The sequence below is a fragment of the Lacerta agilis genome, chromosome 6, assembly GCF_009819535.1.
Source record: "Lacerta agilis isolate rLacAgi1 chromosome 6, rLacAgi1.pri, whole genome shotgun sequence".
In the NCBI taxonomy this organism is placed as follows: Eukaryota; Metazoa; Chordata; class Lepidosauria; order Squamata; family Lacertidae; genus Lacerta; species Lacerta agilis.
In genome coordinates, this window is record NC_046317.1 from 90214924 (window position 1) to 90234986 (window position 20063).

The 20063-nt window shown below is 42.0% G+C and overlaps 1 protein-coding gene across 1 annotated transcript; it reads left to right on the forward strand.

Moving 5' to 3' along the window:
* The first annotated feature begins 475 nt into the window (after positions 1-475).
* On the forward strand, positions 476-18410 carry STMN3 (stathmin 3). Its single transcript, XM_033153804.1, has 5 exons — positions 476-695; positions 13650-13745; positions 15532-15707; positions 16921-17112; positions 18068-18410. The coding sequence occupies exons 1-5, from the start codon at positions 677-679 to the stop codon at positions 18125-18127; spliced, it is 543 nt and encodes a 180-aa protein (XP_033009695.1). The 5' UTR covers positions 476-676; the 3' UTR covers positions 18128-18410.
* Positions 18411-20063: the final 1653 nt, after the last annotated feature.

Consider the following 20063-nt stretch of genomic DNA (forward strand, 5'->3'; position numbering starts at 1 on the left):
GTTAAATTCAGGTACTGTAGCTTAACTAGGTTGTGAACTGGAGTACTAGGCTTGTGAAATGGCAACCCTAGGTGAGAATAGGAGCTGGTATTTTCGTGCTAGGTTAACTTGAATTCCAGATACATCCTTCAAATAGGTCTGTGAAATTGTGAGTGGCTGTGCTTCCCAAAGCTTTTTATCTCTTAAATTCAGTTCACTCTCGGCATTTTCACATTTTGTTTTCAACTCCCTAACATAAAATGAAACAGCTGATTTCTAGACTACCGGTATACATGTCAGACAAGAGAAGGGAGGAGGTAAATCTCCAGTTTGGGCGTGTCTGCTAACTATCCTCTTTGCTAACAGGCTCTGCATTTCTTCTCAGACTCCTGACATTATAAAAGAATTGGCTATCAAAAGCTACCCTCCGAGGCCCATTGATATTCTGAACGGGGAACTCATTTTCTGTATTTCAAGCCCTTTCTCCTTTTCTTTCTTTCTTTCTTTTGCCTCTCTCCCTCTCCCCCTCTCCTTCTCTTTCTCTCCTCCCTTCTTGGATAGCCACAGCCCCCTAGAGCTGAGTCAGACCTTCCTCTCTTCCACAGCATTGCAGCACTTCAGCAGAAAAGCCAGTCTCCTGCCTCTCTGCCTCTGCATCTTCCCTTGCAGCATCCTCTCCACTACCCATCTCACCATCATGGCCAGCACTGTCTCAGGTAAAACAAGTAAGGATTTCCCCCCTTTATATGCAGCTGCATCATTGAGAAGGAACCCATCTGCAATGATCAGTGTTATTCTCCATTCTTCTTTTCAAGGTGGGGCTTGTCTGCAATGCTATACAGATGGTAGCCGGGCAAGCATCATTGTCTTCTCTTGCTTTCAGAATTGTATATTTCCAGGCTTTGATACATGCTGTCAAATCATTTCTTTTTCTCCGATGCATACGGTTAAAAATCCATTTACCTGAGTGGTTGTGGTTTGTCTAATTTTTTTAACCCAGTTTCTGTAAAAGTGGATTGGCAATGGTAGAAAGGAAGGGTATAAAAAGAACAAAGAGGCGATGACATTTTAAAAAATAATAATTGTACATCTGGGTTAGTAGAATCAGGGCAGGTTGTTTAGCCAGCAGCTGCTGTAGAGGGAGTGGTCCGCCCATGGCGCTGAATGAAACCCAATGCTGTTAGACAATCCTTTCCTGCAGGGGCTGTGACACCACTGCATAGCTGCACCCTGTTGCCCTCCCAGGTTACAAGGCCTGGTAGGTGAGGTGAAGGAACAGCTTTGCTCACAGCGTGTCCATCAATAGTGACTTGTGTGTGCATGCATCTGCTTTCTAGTTCCTAAACATGTATCTTTCTTCTCCTTTTTTTCTCTTTAAAGGCTGGGGCTAAGTGCATGGAATTTGGCTGGGGAAAAGCATGTTGTCTCTTTACATAGACAATAGATGATTTGTGATGTCCACTCACTACTGGTCTTTAAACCTTTTGTAAATCGAGGCACAGGTCATGTTTATTTACTGATTTTTTAAAAAAATGAAAATGAAGGAAAACCATTATAGATGGGGAGAAAGGGGGGGGGAAGGAAAATGTACGTATATACTTTCGTAAACATGAAAAACTAGCTGTGGAGAAGCTCAGTCTTGCCTGCTGTACTCGCTGGGCTTGCCCATCCCTGTGTTGCCTGCAGTTCCTTTTCTGAGCTGCTTCCTTTTAAAATACAAGGGGAGGTATATGTGATGGGTCCCCCTGTCTGAGGATGTGCAGAGCCAGCTTTGCTTGAGATAGGAAATTTGCCAGAAACCTTTTACAAAGAATATGTTTGATCTGTGCTGCGGGGGGGGGGGGGCAGATGCATTGTGTTTGAATGGGAGAGACGGGGTAGCAAAAGCAAAGCTAAAACTAGGAATGTTTTTTTATTGGAGATAGGTGTTTTCCTTTCCTATTATTTTATTGCAGAATCAGTGCAAATTAAATAAATGACAACGTCAGGGTTGGTCAGGGTTCTCAAAGAAGGCTGAAAGAACCCTGCTGTGAAGGAGTTGGGAGGGGGAATGGCATGTCTGGGTACCAGGTGCCTTCCCCATATGGTGCTCTGAAACAATATGGTACTTTCTCCCTTTCCCTCCCACCCCAGCCATACATTTCAATTTCCTGACAGTGGGATGCAGCTTTTAAAGCTGAGCAGTTTGCCTCAGAGGTCTATTTCCGATCCTTTTCCTGTTCCAATTGGATTAGGTTTGGCCTAAGACTGATGTCAAAGAACAGAGATTCTGGGGTGACAGGAGTGTGATCAAAACAAGGAGATGAAAGAAGAAAGGTGTTGCATAAGACAAAGAGAAGGGTAGACCAGAGCTTGAGGCATCTTGCTATCCCTGGTTGCAGACATGCAAAACATAGAGCTGGGAGGTGAGATTTTATCACTGCCTGTTCCCTCTCTTTTCATCTTGCCTGGTTGCTCTACCCTGTTTCTTAAAAGCAGAACACACTTGAAGAAAAATAAGGAGGGTCGCTGTATTTTTTATGTGTGCCTCAAAAGATTTCTGTATATCCTTTTCCACACCTGGAAGAGGAGCAGGTTCTCTGTGCTTTGGTCCCTCTTGCTTCCCAAGTACCGGTATATTCCGTTCACCAGAATAGTATCACTTCTACTTAGCAAGCAGGGGAAGCAACAGCACATGCTCAGTGCAGGCTCAGCTGCAGTGGCGGCTGAGCTGTGCCAAAGGATTCTGCTCAGGCAAACATCTTGCATTTAGCCCCAGACAGTCCCTTGGCTCAACAAGGCCACGGCTTCTTGAACATTCTCCCCCAACAGAAAGCAGAAAGCCACACAAGTTCACCTATGGCACATGCAGATCCCCCCAGTACTTGGGATGGGAATTAATAGCTGTGACCTTCTCTGAGAATTAGCAATTAATTTGGTACCATATGTTGAAAAACCCATGGGACTTTTATTGTGTAGTGAATGCATGCCTCTTGTTCTGGTCAGCCCATCCATGGAACACATAGTATGTTTAGCAGTCACTGGTCCCCTTGCTGTGACTACAGACCAGCAGCTGGTTGAGGAATTCAAGGGACAGGTCTGTGCAAGTTAGGGCTGCCAAGTTAGGGTGTCCTGGTTTTTACTTTTTGAAGTACGGCAACCCTAATGCAAGTAAATGCTGAGTTTTTATACAGAGAGGATTAATAAACTTTTTGGCAATGATATATGCTGTGTGGAGAAGGGGGAGAACGACCCCAAATAAATACCCTCAGTTGTATGTCTTTTTTTGCCCTTCCTCATTGGAACACAATATAAGGGGAGCTGGTCCACTATCTTATGTGTTTCCAGACTTAAGGATGACACTTTTCTGTTCATTAGAGCCAATGTTGAATGTAGAATGAAAAAACTGTTGTTGGAGAGGTTGAGAAGGAAGGAAAAGGGAACAGTTAGATTGGGCTCCTTCCCGTCCCCCAAAACTTCAAGCATTGTTTTCTTAATATATTTAAATCCCCTGGCAGCCAAATGTTGTTGTTGGACTCTGTCAGCCCTAGACAGCATGGTCAGCAGTCAGGGGGAATGCAAGTTAGAACCCAGCAACATCTTGGCTCCCTAATGAGTAATTGCTGTGCTAATGTGTAGAGTGCTTCTCTGGTTATATTCAGAAGGTAGGAATAGGAGGAGCCATAGTGGACATGGCATATCAGGCTCTCTCTCTCTCTCTCTCTCTGTGTGTGTGTGTTATCATAGCTGTCAACTTTCCTCCCTTTTTAAGGGAAATTCCCTTATTCCGAATAGGATTCCTCGCAAGAAAAGGGAAAAGTTGACAGCTATGGTGTGTTATGAATACCTCGGTTCAACCTCTTGTTTATAACAGACAAGTATTTGTTTATACTGCATTGAATTATTATTCAGGATTTAAATAACAAATCATCCGCACATGCCCTGCATTGACTGGCTGTGATTTTCCCTCTGACATGCGATTCTTAACAAGTACTTTCAGAATCATGCTGAAAGGTTCTTTCAGAAACCACTGGAATTCGTCAGTCCTCCCTGCATCTTGCTCCCTGACAAATGAGTTCCAGATAATTATTATTTTTGTCCCTTTCCATATCTGGGTATCTATGATGCAACCACACTTGAAGTACCATACTTTATACAGTTCTGCTTGTTTCACCCAAAAAAGAATATTGTAGAGCTGGGAAAGGTAAAAAAGGGGGGGCAGCCAAAATTATCAAGGGGCTGGAGAGACTCCCCTATAAGCAAAGGTTACGACATGGCTTTTTAAGTTATAAAAATCACAAGTGGAGAAGGGGGGCAGATAGAGCTGTATATTTATGCACAATGTGAAGAAAGTAAATACGGAGTTTTCCTCCCTCTTTTATAATGCTAAAATCCATGTAAATCTAATGAAGCTGAATGTTGGAAGATTCAGGACATATAAAAGGAAGTACTTATTCACACAGTGCATAGCTAAACTATAAAATTAGCACCTAAAAGAGGTAGTGATGACTGCCAGCTTGCAAGACTTTAAAAGATTATGAAACTGGCTTGGAATTGCTGGTAGGGGAGTACTGTTGTGTGCAGGTTCTGCTTGCACACATTTTATCATTTGACTTCTGTTAAAACAGGATACTGGTCTAGATGGGCCTTTGGCCTGATCTGACAACGTCTTCATATGTTTTCCCAGGTAGATCCTACCCATGTCCTTTGATTTAAATCACTCTTCAGGCACTGATCTTCTGGTTAGGAAATAATATTTTTTAGTGCCTTCCTTAATCTCGGTGTGCCTACCTTAGTTTTAGTGTGTCCAACCTTACAAAAACTAGACAGAGATATCATGGATGCCTTGATAAATTCCTGTTTGGATTACTGCAACGCATTACACATGGACGTCTCTGCAAACGTTCTGGAAACTTCACGCAATGCAAAATATGGCTGCTCAAATACTAACTGGGAGGAGCATTTTGCAACTTCACCATTTACTTGTTCAATTCAAAGTGCTTTTTACCTTTAAAGCCCTGCGTGGTCCCACGTTGTTATCTCAGGGCCCTTTGGGGCAACAAGGTACACCAGGTGGCTATGAGAGAATGGGCCTTTTCTATAGTGAAAGGCGTTCCTCACCCCTGGCACCTATTTCAATATCCTGCTGGCAGCAAGCAAATATGTTTTTACTTTCCCCCCCAGGTCTTTTATACCAAGTTATAGTTTAATACTGTTCTAGGATTTTATTCCCCCACCCGCAGTTTTGAATTGATACACCGCTGCAAAGTTCAGTGTTTTCAAATAATTTTATGTTGTGCATTAGCTGTATCTGTTGTTTTATTGAACTTGCTGGTTTTAATCCATTTAAGCTAGCCAGAGAACTTTTGTTGTAGTGTGGCCTGTAAACTGCACACATGTAAAAATAAATGTTTTCCATGCAGAAAATCACAATATAAACTTAAAGGCTCTCAAGCATTAGGATTGGGATGGGTCTGTTTTTAGAATCTGGAAGGTGCAGATTTCTCACCCTGTATAACAAGCTGTGCTTGCTAAAAGTTCTCTTTCTTCATAACTATTCAAAGTGCAAGAATACTGCCCTCCTTTAGATCTAGTTATTTTGCAAGCTCACTTGGGACATGTTGCATATCTATCAGTTAAATTGTGGTGTCATTTCTCTTTTTCTTTTTTGATAAACTCACCCAACTCCATATTTTCATCTTCCCCCACTCTTGCATGAATATGGTTCTGTTTAGCTTTGTGTTTCAGCAGGGGGTGAGCAATACAGCTCAAGGCCCTAGTTAGCATGCATGAGCCTTCAACACATACAACCTTTCAATGTTGCCTTTTGTCCCCAGAGATTTTTGGAACACTCGTTGACAGGCAAAGACATCCTCAGAAATGTACTATGCTTACTGTATGAAATCCATACAAATAGTATGCTTTCTGCAGTGAGGTTTGACCCCCACCTTGAGTGGACAACTTGGACCACTCCTACTTACATAAGGTAGTCCCGGGAATGTGTTGCTGTCCATTGGCACCATCTCTTCAGCAGTGATATTGGAGAACAGTTGGATCTGTGCCTGACCTGTCTGTTGAAGAGCAGAATATGGGCTGGGAGGTGTTTCTGTATAATGGGGTGCACCTCATCCATCAAGATGGGGGCCCTGCATTTGATTCCACATAAGCTGAGTTTCTTTTGTGATAAGACTTCTTGGGAGAATCATTCAAATTTCCAGTTCTTAGTACAATGCTGGCAATAAAAAATCTGAATCATTCAGTTTCCAAATCACCTGACCTAGATTGTAGCTGATAAAGATAAGTCACACAATCATGGCCAATGTGTCCTTGTTAGAGAGCTACCATAATATTCTATAGGTGAAATGTTTTAAGCATGGCTTTGGCTAAAAGAGCCACTGATTATTGCAGGCATTATAACAATTCCACACAAAAGGAAACTATAGAAGAAGTCTGAACATGTCTGTATTATCTACTAAACACTACAGTTTTGTTGAACTGGATGTCTTTTTTTTTACCTTAACTTTGCCCCAGTTTATGCTTTGGTTTTTGTCAGTAGATTTAGTTACAAAGACAGTTATCTTTGTTCTGAGCAAATTCAATATAGCCTTTGGCTTAAATTTCAAATGAAAATCATTCTTCCATTACTCATTGTTGACATTCTCTTTCTTCGAAGAAGCACATTTTTCACTGGACTTTGCAAAGACACTTCCCTCTGCAAGGTTTGTTCAACTTCCCTGTACGAACCTTGATCTGTCAGCCCTAGCTGGCATGTAGTCTGTTCCTAATGCTAAAAAAACTCAGTAATTATTGAACTAAAAGAATTAGAAGAATTTAAATAGATTGTTTAAAGTGGAATGATACAGAAACAAAAGCACACAGATGGAGGTGTTCTACCAAGGCCACATAAAGGCTGAGAGTGAAGGGATAGCTCAGTTGGTAGGGCATGAAAATCTTAATTGCAGGGTCATGGGATCAAGTCCCATGTGGAGCAAAAGATTCCTGCATTGCAGGGGGTTGGACTAGATGACTCTCATGGTCCTTTCCAACTCTACAGTTCTTTGAACAAAGTCATCTCAATCAGCTTGGAACCTCAGTAAGTCTTTTTGGTATACCAGAAGGGTCTTTTGGTACAGACAAAAATAGGCATTCTCTGTTCTGTGACAGAATGAAATTATGTGTTTGCTTGTTTTGCATAATTCTGTTTATAATGTTCAAGTTACCAAAGGCTCTCGAAAGGCTTGACAATGACTGAAGGAATGGAAGGATGAGGAGGCATGGCGATTGAGCCAGATGGACGGCAGGAACTAAGGAACAGAAGCTGTGGGGACAGAAAAGTGTGCTGTGCCAGCACTGGGAGGCTGTTCCAGACCCCTTCTAAGTTTTGAAATTTTACCAGGCATTGTTCACACACCATCCAGGTTTTCTCTGTATTAATCATAGCCAGAAACTTGTTTTATTTTTTAATGTGATCGTTGTGGTTCTCGGAAAGCTATCATTTCATCAGAGTTAGAGTTCATGTATCAGTTTCATATATTCACAAAATACACATGACCTTTTGTGCAGGTAACCCATGCAGCTATCTGGGCTCTACATCTGAAGGAATTTGGCAGCTGCTCATAATTAAAATATAAAATGTTTGGATGTGCCTTTATGCCAATAGGACCTTCTTCCCCAGTACTATGGGTCCCAATAATGTGGGTGAAGTACAGGTTCCCCAGGTAGTCTATCCAGCAACCTTTTTGGGCTACTACTTATTACAGAGTTTGCTAAATTATCCTGATCCATTATCTGTGTTTTCACAATGCATCAGTAGCTGCAGAAGCAATATCTACGACCCTGAAGAAAAATGAAGGAGGCCTCTTTGGACTTAAACAGCTGGAAACTGAGCAAGCATCTTGAAGGACCAAACAACACATCTTCTGCATCTATGCACATGGACTGCTTTGCTAGTTTGCACCAGTCAGGCATTTGCAGCAGTTTGCCCCATTGGCATCTTAGTGAGGCAGCAAAGCTGTGTGGTTTACAAAGAAAATCAATAGCAAGGTCAGAGAAGCTTCCTGGATGGCCTTTACTATGTCCATCTGTCTAAAGGAAAAGTGAACTATTGACTAGTTCCCCCTTGAGATGACTTTGATAGATCTCTTCAAGTAACGATTAATGCATTTCCCATTATAGAGCCAGCATAGTTCTTACGTTGTTCTACCTTGATCATACAAGGACTCCAAAGCAATGTGTGTGTTTTCCCTTAGGGATCACTATTCATATGCTCACGTTCCTCCCTTGTTCCTGTCCTCTTGCCCCACCCCCATTTGTGCATTATTGACTTTTTGATCTATAAATCTATAAGTGCTTCTGAACTGGAGCTTTGTTGCCTTCAGTTATGCCCCCAGAGGATTATCAGATCTTAGGCAGCTGACCTTGCAATGCTGCAAATCCTGGAGATGGCTACATCATTCAAAGAATCAGCACACTAAGTTTTCCATCAGGCTCCTATGTACTTCCCCACACATATGTTGACCTGTATCATCCCTGGGGCAAGCATAGCCTGTTCACAGCATTCCAATCACCCCACTTCTACAAAGGAAGGCAAGAGCAAAGGTAGCTTGTTGAACAAGGTCTTGCTCAGAGCCTGGAGAACTGGACTCTGATGCCAGCTCCGATTTAGCTTCCCTAGGTGGCTTTCAGCAAGTTGCAAATAGCCTCAGTTTGTATCTCTGTAAAATGGTACTAATATTGGTTTGCATTAAGGATGATTGTGAAGATCAATGTTATTTAGGGAATTGTGATCATAGACTTGTAGATTCGGAAGGGAGCAAGGCTCCAAACCAACTTGTCAGTGGATTTAGGTCCTAACAACCTCCAAAGCAACTTGGCCTGGCTTGGATTGCCTAATAATAATAATAATTACAGTGGTACCTTGGTTTACGAACTTAATCCGTTCCGGAAGTCTGTTCTTAAACCAAAGCGTTCTTAAACCAAGGCGTGCTTTCCCATAGCAGCAGGGGACTCAATTTACAAATGGAACACACTCAACATGTTCTGCATGTTCCAATGCAAAGTTCACAAACCAAAACACCTACTTCTGGGTTTGCAGCGTTCTTAATCCAAGTTAATAAACTAAGCTGTTCTTAAACCAAGGTACCACTGTATAGTAATAGTAATAGTAGTAACAACAACAACAACAACAAAACAACTATATATATATATATATATATATATATATATATATATATAGTTGTTGTTGTTGTTACTACCCACTCAGGGCAGCTTCTAAAGCTACCCACTCAGGGCAGTTGTTTTTACTACCCACTCAGGGCAGCTTCTAAAGTACAGGTCAGACTGTCCCTTAAGAGTTGACTACAGATCTTGCCACAAAATGGTGCATTACAGGAGTAACGAGATTTTAGGGCATCTTGCTGCAGGGAAACTCCATTTGGGCAATGTAGTGAGTCAGTAGCCAACCACTTTGGAACAAAGAAAACCAAACACTAAGGGAGCTACTGTTATTTTTTATTGATTGGGATATTGTCTGGGATTTGACAATATGCTCAAGGCCTTTTCAGATACCCTTACTGAATAATGTTTTGTCCCAGATTCAGAAGATCTCTTAATACGATGAGTTTCTCATTGAAACACTTTATTTACTGTTTTCTTTAACAAGGTGGCTATGTTTACTCAAATGTAATAAGTCCCACTTATTTCACTGGGTCTTATTTTTAAGTAAGGCATATATGAGATTGCAACCTTAGTTGCTGTTTTTCCTTTCGGGGGACGGGGGATAGTGCAAGTGCTAAATCAAGGCTAAAGAGAAGAGGTGTGTTCTCTCACATGAAGCTCCAGTGGACCTTCATGGCCTTTGAAGGGCTCTCCTGCTGTTTGTGCCTTGTGTGTGACTGTTGTTAATGTGGCATACAACATTCATTAAAGCCAAAGTGAGCTACGTTTAAGCCAAAGTTAACACTGAGTGAATCCAGACAATACAAGCTGAAAAATAAACACACATGATAATGTATATGCAAGTGATACAACATTTCTTACATGGAAATTATACCCATCTGTGGTAGAAACTCATTAAGTGTGGCCCTTTGTCGGGCTTGTTTGGCAGCTGACTCAGCCAGAAGTGGTGCTGAAAGAACAGCTCCTTCACCTTCAGCCTTGAGCTCTGCTTGCCGAATCAGAAGGGAAGCGAATGGCACACCAAAGAGGTTTTGTGCAGGGGCTCTGTGCCTGCAGAGATGTGGGTCCTGTCTGGAGGATAAGGAGCAGAGCAGCAGGAGTGGGGCAAGGCCAGGTGGCTCTGAGAAAGCAGCCCTGAGCAAGGACAGCCTCTCTCTTTGCATCCCTGTTTCCCAAAGCTGCTTTGTGACAAAACATGGCTCCAGCTGGAAGACTCAGCTAAAACTTCATTTAATTGCAAGGGGTTGAGTTCAGAGCAAAAGCTCCTCCAAATTTCTTCCCCTGTGGCTTCTCCCTGACTCTCCAGTACATCCAGAGCCAAGAGAACTACTCCCCCCCCCTCAGTTTGTGTTGACTGGAATCGGCTAATTGCTGCTGATCGCTGGCGCCAAGATGGAGTTAGAGAGTCTGAAATGCCAGGAGATGTATACATCCTGCTTTCCTCATCTCATTAGGCTGCTGACAGCAGCTGGGATGCATTTGTCTTCCTCCCACTTTTATCTTAATTGATGAAGGGGAAGGGGGCTTCACTACATGACAGGAGGAGAGTACAAAAGACAAAATTGGGGACAGGCTGGGGCTGAGACAGAAAGATGCCCCAGCATTGGGCTTGCAGGCAAGAAGACACGGCAGCTGAGATTATGCAGTATTTGGCAAGACCTTTTAAATACAAGACCCAAATGAAGATTGCAGGGGTCAGGGACAGTTGCTCACCCCAGCTTTTTAAAATATCCATTATTCATATGTTGCCTCCAGCTACATATGCAGGTTTGATATGCATTGCTTGTGCCTGTCATAAAAGTAAACTGGCAGACAGTTGAGTTGTTTTTCACACGTGAATCTTATATCAGATGAGTTAAGTTGGCCCCTAAAATCTACATTGGCAACAAGGAGCATTTGGCTCTTTTTTGAATTCTTTCCTGAATTTATGTACACTTACATGTGACGCACACATACATATTAAACTGACTCACTTGCTCTTCTTAGTGTCTTACACAAAAATAAACAAAAGAAGCAGGGAAATTGATGGAATTGGTTTGCTGGTCACATATGGGAGTGCTGTGTCCAGCCAAGAACGCTCTTTAAAGATGAGCCAAGCATTAAAAGCAAATTTTGGATTTTGTATGTTTCCTAAATTTGTCATACAAGTAAGCACATTTCAGTATCTTGTTAAATTTGCAACTTCCTGATTCTCACCGGGGCTCACCTTGATAATTTTTAAGCAATTCAGAACAAGATTTCAGAATACAGAATATATATTATTTAGGTTACTGTATTTTTCCGTGTATAAGATGCCACCATGTATAAGACAAACCCTATTTTTTGAGCCCAAAGTTAAGAAAAAAATAATTGCAACATTCCGTGTATAAGACGACTCCCAATTTTAAACTTAAAAAATTTGGGGGGAAATATAGTCTTATACACAGAAAAATACAGTAATTAACTTAGCCAGAGTGTCTTATTTATGAGACTTAGCAACCAGAGCACTGGCTGCCAGGATCTCACTATAGTTATCTTCTGTTAATACAGTGAGATGCAGTTAGCAGGTGCTCTGGTTTACTTTTGGTAGATAGAGGCTGAGAGACATGAGATCCCCAGATTATCTTGGCCACTTGATTACTGAATAGACTATTCACCACTAATTAGGGTTTGTAGAATCCCTGTTATGAACTCCATTCATAAGATTGCCATTCATACTCTCTATGTTGCAGTTATACATTGAACTCTCTATGTTGCAGTTATACTGTCTGAAAATATCCTTTTGCTTATTGTTTTATAACTGCTTAATTTGCAAAGTGCTTTATCTTAAACTTGCAAATCTCCTCCCTGTCCACACAAAGTAAGTCATTGCCATTCCCATTTTACAGAATGGAAAGTAATTTGTCCAGAACCAAACAATGACTTGGGACAGACTTGAGCCTACTTCCCTGGACCACAAGCATTTTTTAAATTATTTTTTTGGTATTACCTCAAGGATACAGGAGCCTCTTCCATACGACTGAACCTCATGTTGTTACACTAATGCCAATGTGAAAGGGTTGGCAACTGGCAGTGTCACTAACTAAGTCAGGAGCAAAGTGGAAAGTTGCCCAATTAGGACTCCTCTTCTACAGATGTTATAAGAGTAGTATAGGACCCAGACATGCACTCAGCAAAAGCAATTTAGAACCAATTCAGAATTCAACTGTCTGTCTATTGACTAGCTCATTTTGGCAGTTCTCTTTCTGGTGCCCATTTCTTCCTATTTTATTCTTCCTTGTTTATGTGTTATAAGGAAGGGTAAACAACACCTGTCTAAACCACAGAGCCTAGGGCTTGCTGATCAGAAGGTCAGTGGTTTGAATCCCTGCAACGGGGTGAGCTGACATTGTTCGGTTCCAGCTCCTGCCCACCTAGCAGTTCGAAAGCACATCAAGTGCAAGTAGATAAATAGGTACCGCTCCGGCGGGAAGGTAAATGGCATTTCCGTGCACTGCTCTGGTTTGCCAGAAGCGACTTAGTCATGCTGGCCACATGGCCTGGAAGCTGTCTACAGACAAACGCCAGCTCCTTCGGCCTATAGAGCGATATGAGTGCGCAACCCCAGAGTTGTTCATGACTGGACCTAACTGTCAGGGGTACCTTTACCTTTAAACAACAGACCACTAGCCTAATGCTGGAGAGAAGTACCAGAGAAATCCCACTGCATGGGTCAGATTGCAGTTTGTCTGCTGACTTTGGTAAGCTACTTACCCAGGAAGAAATACTATTCAACCTGGCAAGTGGCTGACTGTGATGCTGCCCTGATCCCTGGGTCTGAGTTGATGAAGCAGAAAACTCACCCTGTTACATCAGCCAGATGTTTCTCAATGGCCTGCATATCTGCTTCATGTTTGTGTTCCATAGTGCACCTTTACTTGCAATCAGATTTTTCTGAGGAATTAGAAAATGGGAGAGGGGAGGAGTGGATTGCCCTGGATAGGACAACAGAGTTTTTTGAAATGGACAGAAAGAAGGCTGTTTCTAGTTAAGAGAAAAGCAGCCTACCTGAACAAGGAGATGAATATCCAGGGGCACAATCTACAATGAATTTCCCATGCATGTGCCCCATGAAAATGAATAGAAGAATCATTGGGTTGTATCCAAAATGAATGGGCATGACTATCTTTGATCTTTTTATTTCAGTGGGTCAGCACTGAGTAAAAGTTAGTTGGATACAACCCATCTATTTTTCTAACTACAAGGTATTTTCTCGTAGGCACGAGGGAATGTAGCTGTTTGAAAATTCTGCTCAAAGATGCATGTGAGGCATTCAAATGATCACGCTCTTCTTACCTATGAAAGCTACTTTTACCATTTTGCTTTACGGTGAAAATGTCCAAACACTCTTGGTTTTCTCCTTTTGAGATTGTGGAAATAGCTCTAAAGAACAACCCAGGCTTGTGGGGTGGGTCAACATTTTATTCCATGTCCTCTGAAAATAGCAAATGGCTGCCATTAGAACTTTCTGCTCACTTTTTTTTTTGTCTTTCTAGCGTACAAAGAGAAAATGAAGGAACTGTCTCTACTTTCATTGATCTGTTCCTGTTTCCACACCCAGCCACACCCAAATACCATATACCAATATGGAGGTAAGTATCTCATACTGCTGACCTGACTGATCACTAAAAGTCAGGGTTAAAAACAAGTTAACCTATTTAAAAAAATAAAAATAAAAATAAAAATATAATCAGCCGTTAAAGGTGTAGGTTATAAAATAAAATTATGTATTTAAATAGATCTCCAACTTTTCATATCTGGGTAGGCTGCTGCCACACGAAAAGATCAATTCCTTACAGGTGCAGAATGAGGACTACTCGTAAAAGTGCCAGTTCTGCACTCGGAAGTGGTTGAATGGGCATGTAATATGGAGTATGTGTGTTGAATTAAGACATGGCTGGCCATTCTGCAGGAGATAAAGGGATAGCAAGGCGGTTTCAGGGGCCTGCCAGACGACTGCCCACAAGTTCCCACTCTGCTCCGATTCCATTAGAAGGCCACCATTCTGAAGTGTAGCAAACAGAGAGGGAGAGGCGAAACAAAGCTCCTTTCACAAGCCTACTTTGACCCACTTTTTCTTCTACATTCTTCTGATTTTTTTTTAGTTTTTCTGTTGAGAAAGATTTGATATAAATAGAGTAACTAAACAAAGCAAGTCATTTCGCACATTCAGTTGCAAGTCATCAAGCAGTGAGTAATCCAGTGATGTACATACACATGTGATTCAAGCATTTGTCTGCTTAAATCCTACTAAAGCTGGTGGGAATTTAGTGTCCCAACTGTGCTCAAGATTGCAGCCTTTGTATACTGTGGAGGTTTGCTATTTTATTACTGTATTCAAAATTCCATAGAATCATATTGCAAGGTTTTTTTTAGTGTCAGGCCGCCCGTTTTGTGATAGGAAAAAGGGAAGGAGCACGAAGAACAATATATTGATCCATGGCATTTCTATCAGTAAGTCTCAGAGAGCACACAAGTTATCTTTTGAAGAGAATGAGTCAGTTCTTCATGAACTTCAAATTCCTACTGCACCTTGGAAGTCTCCTCTCCTGCTGCCCTGCTTTTTCCCCCTGTAGTGTTCAGCATGCTTAACATCTGTAAGCAATGCAGGGTCTCTGCCATTCCCCAAGAGTTGCGAGCCCACTGCAGATGGTGATATATCATGATTGGCATTGGTGGCAGAGTCTGAAGCCACAGCTGCTGCACAACACTCACGTTAGCTGATAACTTTCACTGGTTGTACAACATATGTTCCATTAGCATTCAGAACTGAATCAGTTATGCAGGATTAGTTGCAACCAGCCTTAATACTTAAGGAGGACTTTGCACTTACAATCCTAAAGATTCATACATGTGGAAAGAGTATTTGAGAGACCATTAGAATTGCTCCAGCTACAATGAAGAAAAAGTTATGACACAGCACTATTTATTTATTTATTAATTTTCTTACGTGCCTTTCTCTATAAGGTTCCAGGGTGGGTTACAATAAGTTAAAGTGCAATTATTGAAGTCATTTAAAACAATTTACAACCCAAAGACTAGGGTGGATTCTAAAATACATCTGCATATCTCATGTGTCAAAGTCTAGGGTAAAGAGGTGCATTTTCAGCATGACAAAAGCTATGCAATGAAGGTACCAGATGCACCTCTGAAGAGGAAATGCCACGGCTTAAGAGCTGGCACACAGAATGCTCTTTCCTGGGCTGCAACCCTCAGAATATCAAGATGCCTCCCTCTGCTGATCTTGAAACCTGAGAGGATCTGCAAAGAAGGAGGAGGCAGTCTTTCAGATAGTCAGGGCCTAAGCTGCTAGGACCTTATTTGACACTACAGTTCACAACCCTTCATCCTTTTGGTACCTGTCTTCTTCTTGCTCAGATATGGAGGTCAAGCAGCTGGACAAGAGGGCTTCTGGCCAGAGCTTTGAAGTGATTCTGAAGTCACCTTCTGATTTGTCCCCTGAGAGCCCAGTCCTCTCCTCTCCCCCCAAGAAGAGGGACCTGTCCCTGGAAGAGCTGCAGAAGAGGCTGGAGGCTGCAGAAGAGAGGAGGAAGGTAATGGGATTGTCAAGGAATTGTCATTGGAGTGAGCCCAAGAGAATACCTTCTAAGAATGCTTTGACTAGAGCTAAAATCCTGGGCTGGTGAGGGCTTATGAAAATCCTTGCAATTCTGTGGTTCAGTCTTCCAAAATGTTGTATGTGGGCAGAGGAGAAATGAAGATCTGTCCCTCTCTCTTGAAGGAGACTAACCAAGTCATAAAATAATACTAGTGCATTATCAATAACATTAAGGGATTAACTCTCTCACTATATATACGGGTCTGGTGACTTCTGTTTCAGTGTATCTGAAGAAGTGTGCATGCACACAAAAGCTCATACCAAGAACAAACTTAGTTGGTCTCTAAGGTGCTACTGGAAGGATTTTTTTTAATTTTGTTATTTTGTTTTGACTATGGCAGACCAACACGGCTACCTACCTGTAACTAAAAAAACTTAGTAATGTTAAGAAGCAGACAAACCCTAGATGGTAATATAAATAAATTCAGTGGATGGAGAGCAAAGTTCCAGATACCTGTTTTATTTCCAAACACTACCCGCCTGGTTTGCAAGTGTAAATTTGACTAATGGAGCATTGTAAACACAGGTATTACGGATATTGAAACACCTGGTGTTTTAAACTATTTAAAGGCTATCAGAGAAACAGGATAAGCATATAAGGCTCCACCACACGTGCAAGGGAGCTGAGGGGAGGGGGAAGCAACAGAGGACCCTAAAGGGCAGAGTGGCTAACCTCCAAGTAAATCCCTTACCTCTGTCAGGACCCCACCAATTTTTGCAGCAGTGGGGAAAAGGAACACAGTAAAGTAGACAAGGCAGAAAGGATTGAAAGTCTCCACTCAACCCAGCACCTTCATGGGGGTGCAATTACCCCCCTTCCTAGACATCAGAACCATCATTTAATGTGTACAGAAGGGATGATAATCCTCTCTCCTTAGCTGATCTACACAGATCAGAAGAGGAGCAGGACTCGTGTGTCCTGTACACAGTGGTGGTGGTCACACCCACAAATGTTACGCAGCCCCTGGGGGTTAGCCACCCCTGCAATAAGAGCATGAGTAATAGATACCATGTACAATATTATTTGGTATGGGGTAGCCAGGCATTGTGATAAGCTCCATCCAAAAAGATGATGCGCAGGCACATTGACCAGCAGTTGGTTATTCAGCAGCCTTTTCATCTAATCTGGTTTGCTGGTTGCATTGTAGAGCCAGGAGGCTCAAGTCCTGAAGCAACTGGCGGAGAAGCGGGAGCATGAGAGGGAGGTGCTGCACAAGGCCTTAGAAGAGAACAACAACTTCAGCCGGCTGGCTGAGGAGAAGCTCAACTACAAGATGGAGCTGAGCAAGGAGATCCGTGAAGCTCATCTAGCTGCCTTGAGGGAGCGGCTCCGTGAGAAGGTAAGTGCCAGAGGCTCACACCAAACAAATCCCACACTTCCCAGCATCATTTCTGATATGAAGAACATGCCCCAACTCTTTTCATATCACAGGTGATTCCAAGGACCATGGGCCACCTCTGTGGAGCCCCTTTGTTCCACTCAAAGGCACCTTAAACACTTAGTTAACAAAACGAACTCTACTTTTTGCTGCAGCTGTTGCATGTTGAGAAAAAATTAAAGTTTCATACATTAGATTGAGGGTGCAAGTAGATGAGACAGCTAGAAACCCATGACCGCTCTGAGGTTTTATTATAATCAAATGATATATATAATCAAATCAAATGAAATAAATGATCTGGGGAGGTTTAAAGGGCAAATGCAACTACAGTACTATAACGGAATGGTTAGATGCAGATGGGCCTCCCTTTTGTCATTTCCCCTGGCTACAACCCCCACCCCCATTTCCCTGATCCAATACACAGACCACCCCCATCCCCCAAGGTGCTACCCATGGAGAAAAATATTCAGGTACTATGATGGAACACATAGCAGCTCCTTGACAGTGAGTGATTTTGATGGGGAAAATACACATGAGAAAGGGTCAAGCCCCTCTCCCTTAGCACCACAGCCCTGATCCACCACCCCATTTCCCAGTGCATTTGCCTTTTAAAAAACCAAAGGAGAACTCATCGCAGCGCTCACTAGAAGATCTAGTTTGGTCTTTAGTGTGATCGCCAATGAAGTCTTACTCAGATTAGACTCATTAAAGTCAAAGGACTTAAGTTACTGGAATCCATTGATTTCAGTGTGTCTACTCTGAGGAGGTCTTAGTTGGAGATAACCTTTAGTCTTTAAGATGCCTAAAGACCCCTGTTTCTTCTGCAACTGACTAGCAAGTTTGTCCCACTGAAATTTGCTAGAGATCAGCTGCCATGGATACTTTTCACACTGCATCTCATTTCTGTCTCTTTCAGGAATTGCACGCAGCTGAGGTGCGCAGAAACAAGGAGCAGCGGGAAGAGATTTCTGGATAAAGGGCTTTTCTACACAACTAGCACCTGCTTCCTAATAACTAACAAACAAAACTCAACACTTTTTTTTTGTCTAGATGAGGCAACATCTGATTTCTCCATTTCCATTTCCCTCCCTCCCCCCCTTCCCTCTGGTGTACCAAGCTTCATATCTCTCTCCTCTCTGTATCCTTAACTCATGGGGGTTCATAGGGGCCTCTCAGCAGAATAGCAACTAGTCCACAAACATTAAATATAGAATCCATAAACCAGCTTCTCTTTGGGCTTTTCTTCAGGAAAAAAAAAAGATAAACCTTAAATTCATGCACAAAAATTAAGATGACACGCTGAACATATTTGGCAATGTTGTGAAGCTGAGGACTGTTCTCTGTGAAGCATGGGCTGCTCTTGGTAGTTGTCTCAAATGAAGTATGCGGTTGGACAAAGAGAAGCCTGTCCTTGACAAGTAGGGTAATGGGCAATTTCACATGTTACAGGTTTTTTTTAAAGACATAAATCTAGCTTTTAAAAGTACACTTGAAATGTAAAGTGAGGGCAACACAGTTGAACCAGGATTGGCTATGGCTCCTTGCTGGGCATTGCTTAAGTGGCAAATATGTGTCTGTCACTCTGCAATGTGTGAAAAGGACCTACTAAGCCCTTAGCTTTCTCTGCGGCTGAAGTAGGGACTGGATGATTGAGGGATTTGGTTAGAAAGAGCCTCTTGCAGCTTATTCCTTGCTTTCTGTTGTCTGATTTGGAGCTGTTGGTAAATTAACTTAGTAGTTCAGAGCCTAGAGAACACATGAATGCTACCCTGTTTAGCCTCGGACCTAATCATGCCTATGAATTGAATTATGCTTTTATTTTCACGAGATTTCTCTTCAGGGCAAAGAAACTCTGGCTAGGCAAGGCCACTGCATGATCAAAAGGTCTGTGGTAAACAAGAGGTATCTTGAAATCTGGAGTATTTCAGATACCAGTATTTCACTTTTGACTATTCACATCATCAGAAAAGATACAATGTGCTGGACTTATGCTAAATATGGTAGTAAGCCCCCACCTCCCCCTAAGGATGGAAGCATCTTGTCAGTAGCATTACAGGAGGCAGAATTGGAGTACAGATCACACACCTTTGTTTTTTCAGGTACTATATTGTAAAGGACATAAAACCCTCTGTCACCATCTCTGATTGTTGTAACTTCCTATAAGTAAGGAGGAGAGACTGTCTAGGAAAAGTAACAGGGAGGCATGGTAGAACAGGTGCATCTGTGTTAATTGTGACGTTTCAGAGATACAAATAGGAAAGCAACTTAATATTTTTATTCCAATAGTGCCTCCCTACCAAAAGTAGAGTGTATGATTCTGTATAGCTAGTAGAAATGTTCAGTTACAATCTTCAGCGGTCCAAAGGTCTGTTGGAGCCAATATACACATTCCCCCCCAAAAAATTGGGTCCAAAAATTACCCAACTTTAAATAGCAAAATAGATCCTTGGCACCATCAGTTGTCAATATTATTCACTTAATTAATAACCCTCCTTCTTGCTCATGGTATTAAAACAATCAAAATGCAGAAATTAAGGCAGCGTTATGCTTTCAAAATTGTAATGAAATTTAAAAAAAAAACCTGCAACCAGAAAAACCAAAAACCACCCTAATTTTCCTCAGTCCCTAAATGCCTGATGGGAGAAAAGGGCTTTATCCTGCCTTTTTCAAAAGTTAAACAGTAAACAAATTTAAAATAAAGGTTTTATAGCACATGCATGTTTAAATACAGTAGCTGGATTCAGCCCCCTTTCTCAATTAAACAGAAGCAGCCACAATTGAGAAAAGATATAAGGAAAAGGCAATCACTCAGTGTTTAGAGCATCTGCTTTGCATGAAGAAGGTCCCAGGTTCAATCCCTGGCATCCCTTTGCCTTGTCTGAACTCATGGAGAACTGCTGCCAGTCTGTTTC

What these genes read in the sequence shown, in the direction of transcription:
- STMN3 (XM_033153804.1), top strand. An exon ending in TACCATATACCAATATGGAG is followed by an intron (nt 13,746 to 15,531) that starts GTAAGTATCTCA and finishes CTTCTTGCTCAG; the next exon opens with ATATGGAGGTCAAGCAGCTG. An exon ending in CTGCAGAAGAGAGGAGGAAG is followed by an intron (nt 15,708 to 16,920) that starts GTAATGGGATTG and finishes GTTGCATTGTAG; the next exon opens with AGCCAGGAGGCTCAAGTCCT.